Consider the following 24806-nt stretch of genomic DNA (forward strand, 5'->3'; position numbering starts at 1 on the left):
TGTAGAAGCTGGAAGTTCAAGATCAAGGTGCTGGCAGGGTTGGATTCTTCTGAGGACTTTTTCCTTGGCTCGTAGACGGCCTGCTTCTCACTGTGTCCTCACGTGGTCTTCTATGGACAAACATTCCTGGCATCTCCCCAGCTGTGTGAATAATAAATCTTCCTTTGTCCAAACCAAACGATTACTCCCATAGGTTTTGACATTAGAACGTTACTTTGGGCAGGAGTTTCTCCACATCAAAATGGAGTTGCTATAACACATTCAGCCACCAAGTCCTGACCATTCTACTTAACAATTACCTCTCCAAAGCTTGTCTTTTTTCTCCCTGTCTAAGATCATCAGCATAGCTAAGCCAACATCTGCTCACTTCTGGAACAAAACAGATGGCTGTAGTCACTTTTGTATTCCTTTATCACTTCTCCCTCAGAAACCAGATCAAATTATCTAAATTCAAATGCAAAGCATCTTTACTGTTCCTCAGAGACTTTAAATTCAGGAGAATCCTTTATAGGCCTTCTTATTTAGACAGTTTCTGCCTCTCAAACTCATCTCATGTGATTTTTCTTATCCTTGATTACCTATTCTCCAACCACACTTGACATCTTTCTGTTCCTTATGTATGTCAAAACTTCCTTTAACTTTAATTGTGTCACTTTCTGTGGTTGTTATATTAGTAATAACATGACCTGTCCTTTAATTAAAAGGAAGCCTCTTTGATTCCTTTCTTTCATCCTTATATACTTGTACAATAAAGTGATGGAGCTGGATTTCCTGAAACATTTCTAATTTATGCTTCCTGCCCCACCCCAGCTTAATTACTATTACTATTGTCCCCTTTGAACTTATGAAATAACCCACTTTGGATTAATAAATTATAGTGGACGATATATTGCTCTCTGCATCTCTCTTCATATCTGTTTGTTTGTTTTAACTAATCTGAATTCAGAATAAGAATTTTGTCTTTGTGACCACAAGGTATCTTTCTAGCTTCACATTCCATCTTTCCAACCATCCAACCAATTACCAAGTTACAATGAAATACATGATCTTGCCTAAATATGGGCTATGGGTTATTTATCACTAAATTATCTAAATTATCAAAATTATTGAAATTATGTATCATTAAATTATCTATCATTAAATTATCAAAATTATCATTAAATTATTAAATTATCAAAAATGCACCCTTTTCCATAGATCTCAGAGGAGAAACCTAGACAACTACACCCTAACTTCTTTCCCATTATTGTTCTGGGTTATTCTACCAATGAGAGGCACTCATGTAATATTGGAAAGGAAAGCAGTATTATTCTCAAGCACAATTGTTAACAGGTGCATAGGCTGAGCTTCAGGCCCTGCAAAATTGTTGAGACTCACTGTGGCTTCCAGATGAGCTCCTGTAAACCAAATAGCTTCCAGCACCTGTTTCTATGACCTCTATTCCTCTCATCCTTCCAACGTTGTGAAGACCTATGACTTCTTATATTGAAGTCCATCCTACTTGGAACTATTAGAGGGGTTCTATTATTTTCACTGAAAACTGACTTATATATCTCCTTGGGAAATAAAATAAGCTTACATTTTAAATTTAATTTTAGTGTTTTATCTTTCTGTCAAAAATTTTTTCAATAACTTGCAAATTATTTCATAATAAGGCACAATAAAATATCAAAAAAGAAAATTCCCTCTAAAATCTCATAAATTTGATGCAGTATTCCAAATGACCTGAAGTAAGTACATGCAAATTATTTAGTGATCTCTGTGTATCTCCACTGTACTATTCATTGATACTCAAAATTAGGCACTTTTTTTGAGTTGCATCTTAAGGTCTAAGATCTGATCATATATGACACAATAACTGAAAAATGATAGAAAAGCAAATAGCCTGTCATGATTATACAACTGTGAAAATTTAGGTCCATATACAAAACAGGTACACGCCATTTTTTTTGCTACATTGTGGGCCTAGAAATTGCATCAAGATGTAAAGAACATTTCATTTTCTATAAACAAATGATATATTTGCAAGATAAATTCCTAGTGTCTAACAATTTAAGTAAATTCTAGCTCTGGCTAATAATATGTTATAATGACAGAGGTGTAAACACCATAAAACTCAACCATAAAGTAATAAATATCTGTATGATAGGCTCCTAGAGAAAGAGAAAATATATCCATTATACCAAAGGGTTGTGGAAGAAACATATACCATATGAAGACTACAATTCAATTTTATTACGATCTTGATATTTATACAAAAATAGAGTATATGTTTATTTTATTAATTTTAAATATTAGATCAAATGCAACCTTGTGTGTCTTATTTAACTTGAATAGAACTTGAAATTAATGGTTTAAGAGCTGATTTGGATGGCCTAGATTTCTTTTAAAAAATCCGATGGTTTGAGTCTGAATGTATATCTTATTTTACTCTATAGTCATTCAAAAGAATACCAAGGATCTGAGAACTTGTCCCAAAGTTTCAACTATTCTTTACAAAGCACTTACTGTGACATCAAACAATTTGAAAACCTCATTAAGAGTTTAATTTTAATTGAATGCATAAATTCTTATATATCATCTCATTGTTCATACCATCTCCCCCCCAACACACACAGACAACTTTTACAGCCATGTAACTAGACACTATCACAAATTAAAATAATTAAATGTTCTGAGAGTAGTTATGGCTCTAGTTATCTCTACAGTGATCAGAATCATATATAAAGGGCAAATATAATTTACTATAATCCACTGATTACAAAACACCTATAACACTGTGGAATTTGCAGACCACTTTCATTTCTTTGATTGTATCATGGTTAAAGGACAAACATTAGTGAATATCTTTTCTAGACATTCCAAAGTCACTGAATAAAGGTAAGCAATCAATAATGGAAGATGTCCAGACTGGCACTATCTCACAGTCCCATAGATATAATGCACCTAGGGTTAGAAAGTAAGGGTAGAAACCCATGGCTAAAAACTGAGGTTGGAATCTTGTGTCATAGACAAGGGATGATCTCAAGAACAACAATAATCTCCTATGTGATGAGTATCACTATGGACTACAGTTTCTATATCCTGTTTAATCTACTTCTTCATTGTCTTTAATTTTACCATGAGAAATACATATGACTTTATCTGGATGCTCATTTTTTCGTAAAATAAAGGGTTTAGATTTTGTTTTTTATTTATTTATAAAACTTATTGCATTCGTGTTGATAAGCAACAGAAAAACCACAAAGCTGCACATACTGCACATTTAGGAATGTCCTTCTTTAGCTAAAAGGATACATTTCACATTAACACAGACCATTAAAACTCAGGTCTGTATACAGTAAATGACAAATTAACAACAAATGTTAATTTCACATGTCCTAGGGGCTTGTTATATCTGAAAATATGCTTTGTCCTTAGAATTTCTGTCTTCATCATCCTGTGCACCTCTGAGTGCTTCCGGCTCTGGTCATAGATGTAGTTGTAGATGCTCTTGAGAGCTACCCATGAAATAAGCTCACTTTATCTCTGTGCTCCATTCTCAATTCTTTTTTTCTTTTTTCAATCTCCTTTATATGATCTGAGTTGATTTCTGACTTGAGTCAATATTTCCCATTGTTGGTATTATGTCATATTTATTTATTCATTCAATTTTTGTCAAGATTTTGTTGGCTGTCATTCAATGTGCACACAGCTCTGTGCCCTACTGCACCCTCTTCCCATCTGTGTGCCCCAATCACAGCTCAGGGAAACCTAACTTCTGTTAAGAGCTCTCAGGACCTTCTAACTGCCCCTTCCATCTTTGTCCAGTCCCAACATATCCTTTATATTCCTGGTAGATACAGAACTTTTTGAATTAAAAAATTAAACAAAAAGAAACATTGGTTATTTTTAAGTAAGTAACTATGCGTCAGGCACTGAGGATCCAGCAGTGAAACAGCCCCAGCTATTAAGAAATTTTCAATGTAATGGAAGAGATAGAGCAAGTTAACAGGGAAAAACACTTTTTCTTGATACATTTAGAGATATGCATTACTTCAGACTGTTATTGGACACCTAGGGCCAGCTACTGCAGTCTTGGGGTATCTGGAATTGTTCTAATCACTATAGCACATATTGAAGATGAAATACCACCACCAACATGTAGATAAAATTGGACTAAAATGTTGTTTATGAATTCTATCTGTGTCTGCAAATCCACAAAATAAGTTTATGAAAAAATAATTTGCTGTATAGATAAGTGGATTAATGTTTAAATTGACAGGCCCACCTTATGCAGTCCAGTGCTGAGGACTCTCTCTTACCAGTATTACTTACCTGTTCTATGACACATGAACTCACCTAGACTTGGTGAGGTCCCAGAGTCCTAGGTCACCCCAACCATTACAAGATGGAATAACCTTAACCTTCAAGAATAACCTTCTAGAAACAATGCTTCACATCTTTGAGATCCATGTTCAGACTCAGATTGGACAACTGATTGGACAAGCGGGCATTCTGGTCACAAAGATGGGTGCTGATGGGTAGCACACTGATGCAAACCATGGCTGCAGCCAAACCTTAAGGGTGGCACCCAAAGCAACCAGGTAATCTTGCATTTGTATGCAAGATAATATATTTACTTTTAAAAGCAACAGTAATATGTTAAGGGGGTTACTGTTGACAAAGTGCCTCTGCCATATATCTCATTTGATCCTCATAATATTCCTGAAAGTCCAGAGGACGACACTTATTCTGAATGGTTAAATAAATTGCCCAGGTCAGACAATTAGAAAAGGCAGAACTTCCTGGCAGCAGACACTGGGTTCTTCTCACACCCCCACAGTGCTTTCTGCCTCAAGGCTTCTGCTGGTAAGAAGGAAAGTGTACACTTCACAGTGACATTAAAGTTGAAGGAGCCAGCCTGGCACCATGCCTTGAAAGAGATCAGACTTCCATTTCTGAATAAAACCATCTAATTGCCATTTCTAATACAAGCCAAATCTCTCATTGACTCCTTCCCAAATTTTAGAAAAAATGAAATAAACCATGAGCCAGAACAACTGAGAAAATAAGCAAAAGTGCAGAAGAGTGTGGAAATTTCATTTTTAACAGATTTTTCAGAAAAGGAAAGCCAGACAAAGCAGTAATCCCTAAGAGGCTTGTTTGGACTCCATTAAAAAAAAAAAAAGAAAAAAGAAAAAACTATAAAAAAAAGCATATGTTGGCCTGTTACAAATAATCTAGAATCACAGAGATGAAGAGAGCAACCAAAGATAACTATTCAGAAAAGCACTGAGGGGGGAACTCAGAAACTCACTGAGCAGAGAGCCCCCATCACTGGAACCCTGTGTATAGAAGACATTGGTGTTTGGTAGAAAGGAAGTGGGTTTTACCCAAGTGCTCTTTTCCTGAATTCAGCTATTACAAAGAAACTCTCCACATATATAATAACTCCCCATTATTATTCTGGTATTGTGCTGTATATTTACATTGGACATATTTTTTTAAATCTAGTTATTTCAATCTCTACAATAAGGGCATGTTACTTGGGGGAAAAAACAAACCTGTTCTCTGAGAGCTTTGATGGTTTTTTGAATTTCCACTGCAAAATTGCTGAAATCTTGAGTGAACTTTGCTTTGGCCAGAGATGTCACGTTTCTACCGTCTTCATCAATGTACAAGTGATCTTGTTGCCTGTTTATACAAGAAGCAAGTAAGATGCTGAAAAATAGAAGTTGCATGGTAAAAAAAAATCAACAAATATACCTCAGGCATTGGAATGTACAGGGCATTGTGAGTGCTGCTCTGTGTGGCCAATAAAAAGATGTGGCTGGAATTAGAAATTAAAATTAAATGACATATATGAAGATAATCCAGAGTGTCACGTCTGCTCTCTATAGTTTACTCAAAATGATAAGAAGGTATTTCTTAGGAAATAAAGGGAATGCCATGTAGTATTACATATCTATTTGACATATTATTTATATCTCAAATTATGTCTTTTGCTAAAAATTGTTCATTTCACTTCACAGTGAAAGAGCAGTGACAAATTAAATATTATATATTATATAGCACCCAGGTGGGAAAGTTCCTTGTTCTATTATAAATTCATGACAAGAACTAAATTAAGATAAGAATACTAGTCTGACAAAAATCTAATCTTAAACCAGATGCAAAATAGCTCAGTATTGTCGATAATAAAAGGAAATAAAAAGTCTTGGGCTGAATTTAAAATATGATTGCTAGAGCTTAACTGAAGTTCTCAAAAGACAGAGGGTAAATAATGAATTTGGAAAATTGAAATGAAAGTTCCATCCATCTATGATTACAATATATTGTTAAAAATATTTTTATAAAGATCTGATTTAGTTGACATGCTATTCATGTCTCAAGTTTTCTTTTTTTCCCAAATTTTGTTAAAAAAGTTCTTCCTTGTGAAGAAGCCATTGTAACTTTCAAAATTGTTCTGCTTTGTTCTGCTTGATATATGTCTTCTATTGTTCAGTAAGAAAATGGCTTGCCAGGTACAGTACATCCTATGAGCTTGTAAACAATTTCTAAGCCAAGGACATGTGTAGAGCTTACATCAGAGAATTTAAGAAAAGGTAGCATTGAAAAAGAACGGAAGTTACCAGTGCCAGTTACTCAGTCACTAGATTCACTTTATGTTCCGTAAGGCACTGTGAATTAGAATCACCATGAATCACTAGTGGCCACACACCAGTTTTTACTATGGTGCTGTGTTCAAATCGATTCAAATGTACAAATGTTGATATGAATGATAATAGTAACAATGAATCGTCTTAATTAAGATTATTTGACACTTTTGTTTTCGTGGTGCTCTCTCCTATAAATCATCAGTGTTGAATCAAAGGGGGTTTAACCACAAGGAAGTATGGATGATTGTAAAAAGGTATAACCAAGATTTAAAGTACTGAATGTAGGAACATAGGGAGTGGCTGATAATGGCAAAACCAGATTATACAATCAGATGGTGTTCACACCGGAACAAGTATATGTTGGCTGTGGGTTATGTAACAGGCCTTACACTAAGACACATGTGCGGGTGCTTTCCAGTAAGTAGGCTGCTAACATTCTCTCAGAAAAGACTGATTGATGAACAGGCAGGAAATACAACATTTGTATGAGGAAGACAAGGAAGAGGGTAATGACTTCTACCTGGGTTGGGGGTGGGGGATGGGTAAGTCTGGGAAGCTAAATAAAGCGGACCATAGTTCTGCATCCATTTCAGGGACCATGCAGTTCTGATTGCTCTCCCATAGAGGCTACATCACCTCACTCAATGCACCCAGCAGTGCCAAGAGACACTTGAAGCAGAGAAGAGAATACTGTAACTCTCAGAAGAGAATACTGTAACTTAGAAACTTATTAATATGTCCATATGATACAGCTATCGAATTGCACAGCTGGATGCAAATCAGGATTTTTAAAAACAAAATTTGAAAGTTCTTTCTTAACCACTACACAGACATTTTAGGCCTGATCATATTTGTGTTTTAGACAGTGTGGAAGAGAGAAGAGAGACAAAGATACCAGCTAGGGAGGTTATTGGCAGGTGGTGGGGGAAGGAGGGGGAGGATGGAAGGAAAAGATGCACAGTATGGATGTTGCTATATTTTAAATTCTTATTAAAAACATGAAACTCAGCATAGAGTTTGTAAGAAGAAATAATATTTATCAAGTTAAACTGATGTTAACTCATGAATAGTGTATTGAAAAAAAGGCTCAATTTGTGACTGAGAGGGGTAAAGGCAAGAAAGATGAACGTGCAGAGAAAAGTAAAAGTGAATCCATAGCCTGAGTGATCTGTGCACACTGAGCGGGCGGATTTGGTCCTCTTTAGTCTAAACAAGTCTTGAGCACAATAGAACTATCTACAAAGGATTACTGAAGTGTGTATAGTTAGAAGACAAAACAAAGCTGTTATTATCTTTTTATTATCATATCAAAAACAAACAGAACTCCCAATTGCAAGGCTCATGTTTGAGTAAAATTTGTTAAGATTGGCAGGAGACTAAATTTGAGATCAACCAATCTGTAGCTGAGTGACTAAGGCTACAGGTAAGCAGACCGCCCAACGGGTCACCATAATCTTAAAGAGTTCAGATAATATTATATGTTAATTATTACCTCAAAACAAGTGAAATGAATGTTTTTGGAAGGACCGGGATGAGGCTGTAGGGCAGGGTAGAAGGCAGGTAGTGGGTGTTTTGTCCGTGCCTCATACTTGTGGGTGTGACTGGAAGAGCCAGATCTCCATCAACATCTTATAAGAAAAAGAAAAACTGCCTGCAAATGTGTCGCCCAATATCTATTTTTGATTTTCTTCTGGTGAAACATTTCACGTAGTAGAATGGATTATAAACCAAATGAAATGCTAAATTAAATAAGGGCATCTGACTGTTTTCTGCCACTTGAATTATTTAAAATGGTTCTGAGTGGGGCTACCGTTCCTGGTCAGCAGTCGACCTTGGAGGGAGGAGCTCCAGGAACACATGGAACAGATTTAGTTTCCTTAGCCTGGAATTCAAGACCTTTCTCTCTCTGCCTTAATCCCCTTTTATAGAACATTCTTCCAGAATGCTCTTCATCCCTAAGTATTGAACACACCAGGTCGCTTAGACGTGGCAAGCCTTACCACTCTCCAAACACACCTAACTTTTCTTTGCCTCCATGACTTTGCTCACTGTTCTTTCAGGCGGGGAAGCCCTAAACCTTCATCAAAATCTTAGTCTCTTTCTCAAGATCTTACCTCTACTTTGGCTAAAAGCCTGGTGGAATTATCCATACCTTGTTCTGAATTACACAGCATCCTAATTGGATTTCATATCAGTATGATATAAATCTTCTGTTCAAAGAGTTAATATTTGCGTAGCATTTAAAGAATGTTTGGCATATAGCGAGCACTATAACAGCATCTGCTATCCTGTCTTTTATAGAACACCTATAATGCTGCATCCCGCATTACCATTAGGTGCTTTACATATACATATATATATACATATATATATATATACGTATATATATATGTATATATATATATGTATATATATATATATGTATATGTATATATGTATATATATATTCCCAACATAATAATCCCACAAAGTTGGTATTATTATGCCCATTTTATAGCTGAGGAAACTGAGACTCTGAAGTTTTGTATAACTGTGGTTATGAAGTAGTAGAAACAGTGTGTACCTGTACCAGAATCTGAAGCCTTCACCCATCTCCCTTATCAGATGACTCACCTTCTCTCCTAGACTATAAATCTTACAAGACAGAGACCATGTCTTGTTCATGTCTACATACGTCCCAGATTCCCACTTGTGACTGATGGCAGGAACCCCAAAAATGTATTTTGAATTTGACTGAATTATAATACTTAGGAGATTGCTACAAAAGACAAAGTTACTAGTTTGTGGTAACAAAGTGTCTTCAATAGTATCTCTCCCGTAGGGTTGTGAATTACAATGTTTTTATGCTTGTTTTTGGTAATTTAATTTTACAAGCATCTACTGAATATTTACTCAGTGAAAAGGAGCTATTGCATATACCCATGCTCAAGTCATTGTTTCTGTTTTCAGAAGCTTACAAGACAATTGTGAGGAGAAACTTTGTAAAGAAGTAACTATATATGAAGCTTGTATATAAGTGTCACAGGAGAAGTCCTAAGGAATTTCAAAGGATTTCAAAGGAATAAGATTGACATTTCTCAATTTCCTAAGGGTTCAAAAATATCCCATCTTGGTCACAAATTAAACCTTCCTTGCCATACACTATACATAAATTAAAATCAACTTAACTTGATACATATTATTACTTTTCTTACAAACAATATGCTGAGTTTCCTATTTTCGAAAAGAATTTAAAAAACAGCAATATCCATAATGTGATTTAAGGAATCATAAATAACATTTATGATGTGCAATTTCCTGTACTTTATTGAGAAATATTTATTGCTGAGCATGCTCTGGCTATGATATTCCAGAGTGAAAAGGAACCCATATTTATTACAAAATGTATTTATGTGTTCATCGTCGTGTAATTTATCCTACATGCAAATGAGTTAACTATGGTTTCTATAAAACCCCTCAAATTGTATATTTGAAGTAAATTTATGGTAAACAGCTCAAAGAAATCAGATATTTCTGTACATACCTACTAATTAGATCACTTAAGTCCTTATCTTTCTCATCAGGATAGCTGTACTGAGCAGAGCGTTTCTTTCGAGATTCTTGTGTGAATGCTCTGAACTGTCCTCTATTCCTACAGTCTGTGGGGAAAAAGTATCCACATGAGCAATGTGTGAGATTGGCATCACCTTCCTGTCTTGAGCATCTCTTTAATTGGGGAGGGGAATGGATATCTTTCAGTCAGTTCAATTATAGGTTTCTGGTTTTGCCTGTGGCTCCATCTCTGTTTTTACCAAAGCAAATGAGATACCAAGGCAGTTTGCAAAATATGTAGAGGCTCCACGGGGAGAGCAAGCTGATTCTGAGCAAGGACACTGATCACAGGTACATTTTGTTCACTTAAAGGACTTAACAATGGGGAAAGGAATGAAAACGTGGTAGACAGAATGCTTGGAATTCTGAGTTCCTCAAGTGACTTAATCAACACCTGCTACCAACTCAAGACTAGTTTTTTTTTAATGACCTCTACTGCACAACACTGTGCATATAGTTAACACCACTGTACTGTACACTTAAAACGGTTAACATAGTAAATTTTATGGTATGTGTTTTTCATAACAATAAAAACACATGAGAATGGTATGAGAATTTTTATATAAATATGAAACAATAACAACAACAAAAGCTCTTTAAATTTCATCTGAAAGCAGTTGGATTGGAAACTACATATATTGAGAAGAGGAAAAGCAATGATGTAGGAACCCATCTTTCCAGACAGTAAAACTGCTATATATAAAGCTCAAAAAAAAAAAGGAATTTTTAATACTGAAGGAAAAAAATAGATTGAAGTGGAACATGATAACCATCACAGAGCATTTCACTATGCACTTGAATCTAAAAAATCACACTGGACAGCATAAATTGGAGGGAAACAAGGGATCACCCTATAGCTTTTTTGTATTGGGCAATGTACAAGTTATTTCTTAGGGAAGGGGAAGTAAAGACAACATACATCTTCACCTTAGCATATGTAAATTAAAATCAAGAGGAATATGCCCCATGATAAATTGTTAAGCAAAGCTATAGATAAAATTTAAGTTGATTCTTTAAATAACAAAATAAACTGCAAATGCTATAAAATTAAAAGTAAATTTTAATTTCAAAAGAAAAGTAAAACTTTGTTATACAGTATGATCTTACCAATATTAAAACATATAGAAAATAGACTGAAATGACAACATGTCAAAATGGTAACAGTGACGTGTCTAGAACATTGTTATGGTGGTTATTTCTTTTTTTTTTATTCTACCTCTATCCTTTGTTTTGCCCCAGTTTTCAATAAGAAACAGTCATTGTTTATACAATTTTAAAACAGTAAGTGTAAATAAGCACAGAGAAATGGGTTATTCCAAAGTCTGAATCACTTCAGTGGGCTGAGCCCTGGGACAGGTGGGAGACTTTGGACAATCAAGGAGGAACATGGAAGTGCAGAATTCCCAAGGACAGAGAAGTGCTCAAGAAGGGAGGTAGAACTGTGGCAATGACAAACTACCTCAATGGGCAAGCTCTGCCAGTGAACTGGTGGGAAATGTGTGCTGCTGAAATGTTTCGTGTATTACTTTTGAAACTATAGTATCGAGACATTGTAAATAAAGCTATGCAGTATACTAACAGATCTATACATGCCTACTTTTACACCATTACTTCAACCTAGCACCTTATCAATAACAATAATCCATAAATATTTGCAGACCTGGGTGAGAAAAAAAGAACTAGAAATGAAAACAAAAAGAACACAGCTAAAGCATATAGGTTTCACTCATGTAATAAAACTTAGCTTTTCTATTTCTGAACAGCATATAATTTTGTCAATAAATATTTATGTGTAACTTACTAAACTAAGGTATTAGACTGAGCACTGTAGTGAAAATAAAAATGAGTAAGGCATGGTTCTTGGTGGTTTTGAAGAGTTTGCACGTGGAAAAACACAGCATTTTCAGTTAAGCCAAATATCTCCTCTTTTAATTCTCATATAAAAAGGAAAAAGTAGAGAGAAAGGGGGCTGCAATTGAACTAACATTATCTATTGTCTTTCATTTATTTTTTTAGGAAGATAGAACTTCAGAATTTATTTTAAAGCACGAATAGAATATGCAAGATTATACACATAAATCCCCAAAGCAAAGAATTAGTTGTGTTTGTAATGTAACAGGTATATAGTGATGCATATATGGGAGGAGAAACACAGAGAAGCACTCCCCCGTACCCTTGTTCCACCAGAGAATGAGCGCTGATAGTGGGGTGAGCAATCCACCAGGGTGGCAATGACCAGGCAGCTCTTTTAATGTGACAGCTATTTTATTCCTGACATCTTTTTTTTAATTTCATTTTGGTATTTATCTCTAGTTACTGCTGAAGAGGCAAAGCATCCTTGATTGCTGAATGTTTGGCTCTTATGTAAACAACACCTGAATTGAAACAGTATGTTAATTTGGTGGTTGCTTTGATTTTATACCTATGCATATATATCTTATATAAATATGTATATACACTTGTTCAAACTCTGTTCTTAGGCCTAACACCAATTATTAATTAGAAACTTTATAATAATGTGTGGTGGATATTATTATCCCTAGTGTTAACTTCAGGAAATTAAGAGAGGTTATATTACCTTCTCCAAGGTACTACAGCTTTTTATGGAAGAGCCGGGATTTTAATTCAGACATTGTGTCTCAAAAAGTCCAACCTCTTAACTGCTACACTACATCAAGGAATGAGAAAAATAGAAATAACAATATTAAAACTCCTGAATATGTGGTTTGTGCAACTTCAGGATAATGGTACCATTATTTGTTAACTTAATGAATGGATGACTGAATGGATGAGTGGATGGATGGATGGATGGATGGGTGGATGGATGATTGAATAGATCTAGAGTGGAAGATAAAAGGAGATCACTTGAATTCATATTGGCTCAAAATATTGTTAAATTTCTGGTCTACGTGTGACTTGGGGGAGGCATGAAATAAATACAGCAGATACTATTTCAAGACACCATTAGGAGGTGTGGATGAAGATAAAGCAATATGGCCAATTGTCAAGAAGCATAATGCAATATGTGTATGCATGAGTACATGTAACTTCCCATTCAGTGCAGCCTTGGTTGACCCCCCAACCCATTCCTCGGTGTTTATACTATAAATGAAGCACTAGATCTTCACTGCGTCAAACAAAATCCTTCCCTGTGGACACATTCTTGTCTCCAGCCTCATTTCTCTCTAATGCACCATTCATGGTTAATCATCCAGCTCCAACTTTATTTGGTCTCTCTCACCTGAGTAACAAACACCACAGGTGTCACGTCACCATCTCTAAGAAGCCTTCCTTAAACTGCTAGGACCAGGTCTGATGGTAATTCATTACATTCTTGTAGCACTCTGTACATCTGTCTACTACTCTCCATCAGCTAAGGAGAGAGCAGAGAGGAGGGCTCCATCCTACCTACCAGTTTATCCTCACCACATAGTACAGCAACTGCACATGATCCACACTGAATAAATATTCTAACGAATGAATGAAATCAGAGGCCAAATCTTTATTTTAAAATATCCAGTTCTTAGTTATTTTCTGTGTTTAAGAGTCTGATTGCAAGACTCAAACTATCTAGGTTTATACCGTGTCTTCCACATTTGAAATATATTACTTTGAATAAGCTGTTTAAATTTGTTGACTCCATTCTCTCATCTGTACATGAGGATGATAACACAATTAATCTCATGGAGTTGGTGAGAGGATTAAATGAGTTAAAGGAAGTAAAGCACTCTGGAAGAATGTCATACACACAGATTAAGCTCAAACATGGCTCTTATTTTTGGAAGAAACTTTAAAGAATAAGACGACTGACTTATTTAGTTCATAAGCAACTTTTGTATAATGTCAAAGTTATAAATGTTTTTGTTCATAAGCATAGAACTAACATTCAAAAAATGTTGTTGAATGAATTAAAACTTGTGGTAATGTGTTTGTAGACAGTTTTTCAAGGCAATTACAAATGAGTTTAAAAAACAATTTCCCTGAAAATAATTGGTATAAACACTTCAGGATTTTTTTACATTTACATTTCTTTATAGAGAAAAATAGCACAGAACAATTTGCAGAACTTGCATAAAAGCAACAATTTGCTATTTAAAGGTTTCGTCAAATTAAACTAGTAGAAACGTGATGTCAGTCTGCTTGGCAGTGAGTACTGAAAAAAGGAAAGTTTATTTCAATAGGTATGTAGATTGCAATCACGTCCCTATGAGTCATATCCAAACTCAGACCCCATCTGGTCTGGCCCAGAGATTGACACATGGTAAGGAGATATGTCAGGACACAAAGTCCTGGACATTAATGATTAATTTAACTAAATTAGAAGATTCTGAAGACAACAAGCTGCTTTAGGCATAGGCCTCGACATTCTGATTTGCTGGAGTGGACTGACATTCCTCGATGAGTAAACAAGTGCGAGTCGGGGAGTTGAACCTACAGTAGCTCAGGCAATCATGCATGTTTCCACGACTTGATTAAAACTCTGCAACTATGGCATATCGGTGTCCTGGTGCTGCATTCCACATACTAAAAGTAGATCAATGATGATACGCTTAAAAATGGACAAAAATATATAACACTTTGTTTTTAAGTTATTGTCAACACTTGTTTCTTAACATTATAGCACTTCTCATTTGCTGGCAAGAAGAGAAAAAGGAAAAAAGTACAAACAACGATTTATGAAACATAAAAATGACAATTTTGGGGAGACTGAGAACAACTTTATTCAATGCTGTGGTTTTATGTTGTATTTATATAACAATCAAATATAATTCCTAATTCCTAGTTCTTACTGAGAAAACAAGTATATCAACATTCCCTATCTTTAGATGGTGCTTCATCTGAATTAGTGAGCAATACTGAACTGTCCCTACAGTTGTTTTGAAGGGCAAGGTGACAGCAGGAAACCACTCAGATTTCTTCATACTCTTGCCAGCATTCCATTTTCTTCTACTTTACAACTGCATTATCTATTGCAGTGTAACAAGTTACCACAAACACAGTAGCTTGAAACAACACAAATGCATTCGTATGGATTGAATTGTGCTCCCCCTTACTTCACATGTTGAAGTCCTAACCCCTAGTCCCTCAGAATGTAACCTTATTTGGAAAAAGGGTCATTACAGTTGTAATTCGTTAAGAACAGTTCACACTAGGGTAGGGTGGGCCCTAATCCAATGTGACTGATGTCCTTTAAAATAGGGGAAGTTTGGACACAGATACACACACAACTAGAAAACCATGTGAAAATGAAGGTAGAAACGGGTAATACAGGAGAAGCCAAGGAAAGCCAATGATGCCAGCAATTGCCAGAAGCTCGGGGAGAGGCAGGGAACGGATTCTCCTTCATAGCCCTCAAGGGGAACCGACCCCACAATACCTACAATCCTTCTGTCCTCCAGAATGGTGGGACAATAAATGTCTGTTGTCCAAGCAATGCAGCCTGGAATATTTTGTCATGGCAGCCCTAGCAAACTAAAATGTTAATTATTAAAAATATTACCTCAAATATTTATTTACTATTAAAATATGATATGAAATTAAATGTATATTAAAATACTATACTATATTAATATTTAATAAAATATTCTACTTAATTTTCACTATCTAGTTAACAAAATATTTGTTCAAATGATTTAAAAATGTCTAAGCAGGGGTGCCCGGGTGGATCAGTAGGTTAAGTGGCTGCCTTGGGCTCAGGTTATGATCCCAGGGTCCTGGGATTGAGTACCACCTCTGACTCCCTGCTCAGCAGGGAGACTGCTTCTCCCTCTCCCTCTCCCTTTGCTCCTCCCCCTGCTCATGCTCTCTTTCTCAAATAAATAAAGTCTTTCAAAAAAATGTCTAAGTAACAATTTTATTTTAAATCTAATCATTATTTTTAGACTAGTTGAATTGAGAATACTGCATGTCAATCTTCCTTGTAAGAATTTCAGTTTTTCCTGTGATATAATATAATCAGCTTTTCAGAATTTTCCATGGATATTTGAAAATAAAGTTAATTTTAGTTTATAAGGTACAAAATTGGATACATCTCTTATAAAGTGATCTCATTAATAATATTCAAATATACTTCCATTGAAGGGAGCTAAAAAGATGCTAAGTTATTTCACACATGAGAGTTTCCAACTATGACACACATAGATTGTGAAATGAAAGTAGACTTTATATCCATTATTGTTTTTGTTTCTTAAATTCAACTTTTTAAAATATTGTTTTTGCCACTCATGTCTCTGTCTCTTTGTGTGCCTGACTTACTTTTACCTATTGTTTTATATTTGATCATTCTAAATATCTTGCTTATGTGTATCTCTGGTAATTTTGTAGAGTTGAAACTGTTTTTGGATACATCTAAGAATTTTCTACCTTTAATGATTCTCTTAATACACTGAAACTTCAACTACATCTGAGTCACTAGCTTTAATTTTTGCTTATACCTCATTGGTTAGTTTCTACATTGTTGATTTTATCCCCCTAGTGATTTGCAAGGCATACATCCTGTCTTTACTGCTAAGTAACTTATATTTCATGGGAGCATATTCAAAAAGAAATTTCACTAATTATCAATGTTAATACTTAAACATTAATAATTCTGAATATAATGAGAATTTTTAAATATTATAGTAATACTAAAAGGAACTTGGCTAATGAAAAAATCAATTTTTGGTATTAAAAGACCTTTTCCATGGGGCGCCTGGGTGGCACAGCGGTTAAGCGTCTGCCTTCGGCTCAGGGCGTGATCCCGGCATTATGGGATTGAGCCCCACATCAGGCTCCTCTGCTATGAGCCTGCTTCTTCCTCTCCCACTCCCCCAGCTTGTGTTCCCTCTCTCGCTGGCTGTCTCTATCTCTGTCGAATAAATAAACAAAATCTTTAAAAAAATAAAAATAAAGACCTTTTCCTAACTTAAACAACTTAATGAAACTGTGCTTTTTTAAAAAAAAATTTAAATTTATTTATTTATTTATTTATTTATTTATTTATTTATTTATTTTAGAGAGAGAAAGAGAAAAAGCATGAGTGGCAGGGGTCTAAGGAAGGTCAGAGGGGGAGAATCTCATGCAGACTCCAGGCCCAGCGTGGAGCTGGACACAGGCTCCATCTCACAACCCTGAAATCATGACCTGAGCAGAAATCACACTTTACTGATTAAGCCACCTAGGCACCCCAAACAGCTTACCTCTGTTATGGGAAGATATTTTCCTACTGGGATGTCATAGATTTTAAATAAAAACAGAATGCTGTATTTGGAAGATAACTCAATATCCTCAGAACTTATGAGATGTCATTTAATAGCTAATGTTTTATGCTATATGTAAAGTCAATATTTCAGTAGAGTTTGATTCATTAACTGTATTGCCATTTAAACACATCATATTTTATGTCATTTCAGGGCTATTTAGTGCCCTTTATCCTGCTTATGACGTTTGTTTCCACCTTGATTTCAACAAGCTATTCATGTAAGATATTATGCACTTGCAGAACCAAGGAGAGTGGGAGATGTCCTATGGAGTTCTATTAAAAATAGCAACAATGTTCAAAGACAAACCTGAGAACACTGTTGCAAATTAATTGGTTCATTAAAGCTTTATAGGAGTTTCTGAAATCTTACTTCTTTAGTAATACTTTGAAGGCGTTTTATAAGTTAAGCATGAAACAGCCATAACACCATGAAATATTATGGTAATAAAATCAGTCTCTTATGGAAGAAATTAAACTTTCATTAGTTTACAAGCATAAGCACTATTTATTTGAACTAAAGTCAAGAGTAAACATAAATATATTTACATTTGTATATAAAATATACTGTATTTAAAATTACTTGATGCTTTAAAGACAGAACTTAATACAAACTATGCAGCTGGAAATTGCAAGACCAGATGGTTCCATAAACCCCAGTAGAAAATATGTATCTGTTGGTTCTTTGTGAAATTGTTTTATTTGAAAGAAGTTTCATTTAATTAAGTGGCACGGTGCCTTCATACATCACCTGCATTAGGTGTTATTTTTCATTTCTAAAATGAGTGGAGAGTAAATCATTTTCTTTTGACATTCAAGGAAATGTTTTATGCTTTATGTAAAATCTATTTTATCAGTAGAGTTTGATTTATTTGATCTATAGCACAAACAAATGTGCCATTTATAAAGCTTGCTGAAATAAGTAGATTGGTAATAAGGACTTGTGAATATTGTTAGTTGCAACAGTGATGTCTATAATATTATGCAAAGACTCTTGATCTATTGATTAAATGATACTAAAAATTAGTTGAAATTGATGGTAAAATGTCAAGAATGTTGCATTTACAATTTGTTAGCATAGGATTCTAAAAAGGAAGGTCATCCAACTAAATAAAAGTTCCCATATTTATCTCAGGCAAAAGGGAGTTGGAGGAAATTATGGAAAGTACAGAGAAAAGAAAACTAGCAATGACATTACAAGGTAAGATAAGGAAGAACAAAAATAAAACCTGGACATGGAACTGAGATGTCTGCATTCTATCCCTAGCCCTGCTAATAAATAGTGAGGGTAAGTTACTTAGACCTTTTCAATTTTTGCTTCCTAACCCTAAAATGAAGTGACTTTTTGTTTTTTGTTTTTGGGTTGTTTTTTTTTTTTCCAAATCAAGCGATCTCTTAGGTTATCTCTCATTCTGAAGACTTACAACTAAGCTAGCTAAGGGAGAAAAGGAACCCAGAAATGTAACGTGAAATGCTTTATGCTTTATAAATTATAATAAGTGATATAATATATTAAATTTAAAAATCTGAGAAATTTTGCATTACCTTATAAGCTGGTAAAATAAGATTCCTACTTATTAAATTCATTCATTCTGTCATTTGCTATTTTGATTGCTGTGATCTTTTGTTAATTACAACCCTTGTGAGGTTTCCATGTTCCCTTTTCCTTAAAACCAAATCAAATCAAACAATACTTGCTGCTTATAAGATAACTTCCACAGCGAAGGCTCTGTTCTGAACCTCTCTTTGTTCTTCATGCTTTTCTCCATATTTTTGTCAAGAACTTACTGTTTCCTTAGTACATATTTATGGCATTGAATTACTACTTTTCTGCTGGTTGAAACAAGAATAACACCAAATCAAGCAATTTATTCATCTGATAACTATATCCACAAACTGGTCTAATGCTTATATATACTTTGAATCACCTTGTAAGTTGTTTTGACATAATATAGACAGACACATTGTCAACAGAATAGCATTTTCTTATGTACTCAGAAAAACAGAAACTTCATGAAGAGTAGGTAAAATAACCTTTGACTAGAATCTTCCATGACTTGAATTAGAATATTGTTTCTTTAATCCTTACCAGTGTTAATCATTTCAGAGTGCTGTATTTAAAGACTAACTCATAAGTATCCTAATTTCCTGCCGTATCACCTATACCAAAGGCATGCATCTGTTTAATGCAAGCTTGTATCCAGAACCACCTCCCACTTTGCCTCTGCCATTTTTCCTCATTTCTCTGGTACTACTGGTAGTAGCACCTGTGCAAATTACAGGTTCCCTAGTGACTTCCAGTGCACTGCTGGGTGGTACAACAAAGAAATCAAACCAGGAATATTTAGAACTGGTCCTTGAAGGAGGTCATCCTGGTAGATGGCATCCAATTGTCTCTAGATTTTTTTCAAATAAATTAGTTCACACATATTTAGCTGCAGTTTGCTCATATTGACAGAATCAGAGTCAACACACCAGACAGTTTAAACCTATGTGTCAAATACAGAAGCTGGGCAGAGAAATAAACCCACAATGCAAAAAAACATGAAGTAGACAATGACAAATGGAACAAACAAGATGCCTAGGGAAGTTTTCCTAAGTTTTTGGAGGGTTGCTGTGTGATTTTTGTTTTTCTTTATTTATTTCTTATTTTTTAAAAATATTTATTTATTTATTTATTTATTTATTTATTTATTTATTTGAGAGAGAGAGAGTGTGTGTGTGTGCAAGCAGGGGGAGGTGCAGAGGGAGAGGAGAGAGAGAATCTCAAGCAGACTCCCAGCAGAGCATGGAGCCCCATGTGGGGCTTGATCCCATGACCTGAACCTGCTTGAGATTCTCTCCCTCTCCCCTCCCCCACCCTTATTCTCACATACTCTCTCTCTCTGAAAAACAAAAACAAAAATACCAAAAAACAAAACAAAAAACAAACAAACAAAAAACCATATGGGCTTCATAGGCTTAGAGCCCATGGGATTTATATCTTCCCAGACAAGAGGACAGGAGGGAGCATGAATGACCTAGTAAACAGTTAAAGTGCATTTTGCTTTTTCCTGGTGGTAACTCTTAAGGTTCTATATCAGAATGCTTTTAATCTTCAAAGAAACCAATGTTTTATAACTGAATTTCAGGTCCTACCTTAGCTTCAGATCAAAACTAGTTTTCCCACAGCTTGTTTCAGTACATTTTTAGTCCACACAAGAAAGTGCATAAAATGATTAAACAGGAACCTCTATGACCTTCAGCAACCACATCTGCTGGTTAACACGGTCACACAGGAAAGCTCAGCTACCCATGTTTTTCCCCAAAGAGCTTAGATCTTGATCAGAATGCAGCTCAACAAAAGGCTGGAAGAAGGGTGCCCAGTGGTAGATGCCTCATCACGGGGTCACAGGAACTGCAGGGATTCCCCGTGTGGAAGACAGGTCTTCCCCTGGGCTCTCAGTCCCAGGACCAGGCCTCCCCAGGGCAAGCTGCAGTGCCTGGGACCCTGTAGACTGATGCATACTCAGGGGCCAGGAGAGGGCTGTGCTGAGGCCCTGGGAAAGAGTCAGTCCGAGTGCTCCTGAGGGGCCCCAACACCTAGGGAACCACCCAGCCAAGGAAGAGGACTGCGAGCAGCTCAGCTCTGGAAGGACTTGACATCCAGATTTCTGTGGTTTCCCTAATAGCTTCTGCCTTCAGGGCCTGCCAGGGGTCTCTATTCTCAGAAGGTGGAGAATGACCTGGGTAGATGGGCCATCTTCCTGCCCTCAGCCTGGGAGGGGCTGATAACACTTTCTGTGAGGTTTTTTGCCATGAGGTTTTTTTCATGTCAACAACCTGACCTGAATCCCCGGCATCCAAGAGAGGAAAAGTAACTGTCCATTCCAGGATCCTGACAACCAAGGAAAGAGTAGGAGATGCCATAGTCAGAGCATGCCCCATGGGATGGAAGAGGCAGAGAACTATAATAAAGGAATTTAAGGAGTTGCAAATGCTGCAGAGAAAAACTTCCTAAAGCTTAATTAGATGATGTTGGAACTAAGAAATTAAATAGAGGAATTTAAAAGGAGGATGGTTCTTACTGAGACTGAAATTAGTGAATTTGATATTAGTGGTCATGTGCAAAAAATATATCAGAATATTTAGCAAAAATATAAGAGGTTGAAATAAGAAGGAAAAGAAAAGAGATTTGGAGGGTAAACTGTGCAGGGTTAACACCCAAGGATATTTCAAAAGGAAAAAAAAAAAAAAATATATATATATATATATATAATACAATATTTAAGGAACATATAATTATCAAGGACTATGAGATTCACATCCCTCTTTGTTGAAGAAAAGTATAAACCTGTGAATTGAAATTGGTCACCAGGTTTGAGACTGAGTTGATAAGAAAAGTTACACCTAGCATATTCTGACCTAATAATATATAAAATGGAATGACTTGGAATATTTATACAGTGGTATGAAGCAGACATAAATGGATGACATAATGTGACAAATGACATGCAAAATGAAAGCAAAGTCCAATTCCTTAACACCATAAGATACTCCACCACTTCCCTGCCTACACAAAGGTACAGTAACACAGCCCTCTAAGTGACATACAGTCCCATGTCCAACTCTTATGTCTTAAGACATAAGTCATATGTGGGCATTACTTACCAAGAATAACAAAGCACAGTTACCCAAAACTCAATTGCATTTACAATATTACTGTTTTAGAAAGATTAGGAGTTAATTTCAATGTATTTATGCATTTAGGAGAGGATTTTTGTTCTAGTTAAATTTAAATTTGGAACTTTTGATAATCAGTATTAACCAGTAGGCTACTACTTATGGAAAACAGAACTGAAGAAATAGTCTTAAAAAATTTCTCCTTTAAAAGTAATATATACAGTTCAGTTGAGAGTCAGTTTGATAATACCTTTCCTTCTAATAAAGATAAGCCACTAAGATTCTTTGGAGTGGCTGTTTCCAAACTGAGCTCTATGTTTTTCTCGAGGACAATGAAAGTTAAATCATTTTAGAGTGAGATTATCAGGGGATAGTGAAGAATTCCTCAACAGGAATGGGAATATGAGTAAGACAAATATAGTGATTAGTAAAGATAGTGATTTCTAGGTCCTTTAATACATCCATTAATACATCCATTCAATACATCTCTTAATGCTTTAGGAAAGTAACAACTTCAGCTCTGAATGGCGGACACAATGTGGCTGATGCACATTTCTGGCCCCAGTTAATTCAGACCACCGCAATATAACCTAAGGAAAATTACAAACCGCCAATCAACAAAGTAATTCCTCAGTGATTTGAATGTTTCTATCTGTTCCTAAATACCTGCATTCTGCTGTTAATTGGGAGGCATAAGAAGTGTCTCAGTTTAAAGATGTCTTTTAGTTAGGTTTTCTGGAAAAAAATATACTTGTTGGTCAAAAAGTACAAGGAAATATAAAATCTGCATCTACTTTCAATGCTTCTCATTATTAACATGTTCAGATTCCTTATATTATGATTTATTTGTATCCTGAGGTGTGTTTATACCCTTAGGTGATTTTGCTCCTGAAATTACTTCTGAGCGTTGTATTAAGGAAGATATATGCTGGCATGTGGCCAAGTATGGTTTTGAGAATGATGGTGCTGTAAAAGGAGACACATCATTTTTCTATTCAACATCTTGGTAAATGTTTATTATTGGTTAATTAATTTCCAGGGATTTTTTTTGAGACACTATCAAAGAAAGAGCATTTTTACTATTGCTCAAGACCACAAATTAGGATCTTAATAATAAGAATGCTTTGCATATTAAAGATTCCCTCCTCCCTTTGCCTGTTAAATCTTTGTAATGCATTTTCCATAACATATATCACCAATAACAAATGCATTACAATTTAAGTAATGAGAGGATCTCTCCTCTGGGTCCTGAGATGTCTAAATCTGATAGTATATTGGAGCCAGAGGATTGAAGAAGAAGGAGGGTGGAAGAGGCAGGGTGACTTCATTTGGTGTCTGTTCACTGTCTGTGCCACGCACCTGTCCTGTGGGTGCTCAAAGGAGACTGTGCACACAGAGAAGAGAGTTGAGGCTTTCACGTTGGCCACATATAGGTTTAAATCCCAGCTGGAGGACCTCAGAATGTGTATTTAGCATCCAGGAACCTCATTTTCCTCATATGTGAAGTGAGGACAATGATACCCTCCTTGAAAGACTCACAAAGACTATGAGGTAGGTAGGCGTTATGTATGAATCACCTATCACAGGGCTGGTGGTATAAGCATCTAGAAAAGTCATATGTGGGCATAATGGGACCACAGCTTTTGCTTCCTGGACTTGAGTCATTGCTTCCATCCAGAGCACAGTTATTTCCATTGTGGCCCACACCCTGCCATGCTATCTATTTTTTTCCTCTGCTCAGTGGGCTCAATGCAGTCTGAGGACTGCAGAAAAAGAGGAGTGTTACTACTTGCCATTCATCTTGTTTTGCACATTGCTTCCCTGTGTCCAGTGTTTTGGAGACCTGGAAATATTTCATTACGCCTGGCCATAATCACCAAGAATTTGAGGTGAGAAAATGCACACCGCTTCCTCACAGTACTAAATGTCTTTCTTCTCTATCCCATAAAACCTACCACAGAAACTGCAACTCAGGTGTTGCTGTGTTTTTGATTCAACATTTTCTCCTATTCCTAGTACTTGCTTTTCCCACTCAGGAATGTTTGAAGTTGATAACATCTCCTCTCCCGTGAAAGCCAAGTACTACTTCCATGATGTCAGCTGCCTTTTTCGTCTTAGAGAACATCAGAGCTTCCCCAGGTCCATAGCTTCTATACGTGGCAGGCACGAGGACACTGTGGCCCTTGTGTTGGTAGAGGCAGAAGAGACACAAGTGTGGTATCATGCTAGAGATACATGCTCACGTGCGGAACCACAGAATGCTCTGCTCAGAACCATCAAGCTCTTACTTCATTTCTAGGTGTCAGCAGACATACATTCTTTCCCTAACCCTAGGTTACCACTTACTCCAAGTTATCTGATGCTCTTGAGCCATATTCCTCTCATTTATTAAAAGATAATAGAGCCACATTTCTTGGTGACAAAATAGATGCATACAAAGCATCTATTAGGTAGAGTTTGGCTCATAAAAGATGATATGGTAGATGTGGCAAATTATGTTGTATCACTAGAGAAAGTTCTCTAACTCTACCAGGACATTCCCAAATTTCCAACGAACATGGGTACAATATTCTATGGAGATTAAATAGTCTAAATTAGCTGAGCTACTATGATTTTTTTTCCTCTTTGTGGTCAGCTGACCCCCCAGGAAGTAGATACATCCAGTACCAAATGAC

The 24806-nt window shown here is 35.9% G+C and overlaps 1 protein-coding gene across 2 annotated transcripts in view; it reads right to left on the reverse strand.

The window, feature by feature from the left end:
* PXDNL (peroxidasin like) overlaps window positions 1-24806 on the reverse strand; it is a 419206-nt gene that overhangs the window by 12741 nt on the left and 381659 nt on the right. For both annotated transcript variants that reach the window (XM_026516488.4, XM_057307764.1), the window contains exons 20-21: window positions 10165-10279; window positions 5547-5676 (exon numbers count right to left, since the gene is read on the reverse strand). In XM_026516488.4, the coding sequence (XP_026372273.2) occupies window positions 5547-5676; window positions 10165-10279 (245 nt within the window). The remainder of the gene's footprint in view (window positions 1-5546; window positions 5677-10164; window positions 10280-24806) is intronic.

Source organism: Ursus arctos, unplaced genomic scaffold, assembly GCF_023065955.2.
Source record: "Ursus arctos isolate Adak ecotype North America unplaced genomic scaffold, UrsArc2.0 scaffold_6, whole genome shotgun sequence".
NCBI lineage: Eukaryota > Metazoa > Chordata > Mammalia > Carnivora > Ursidae > Ursus > Ursus arctos.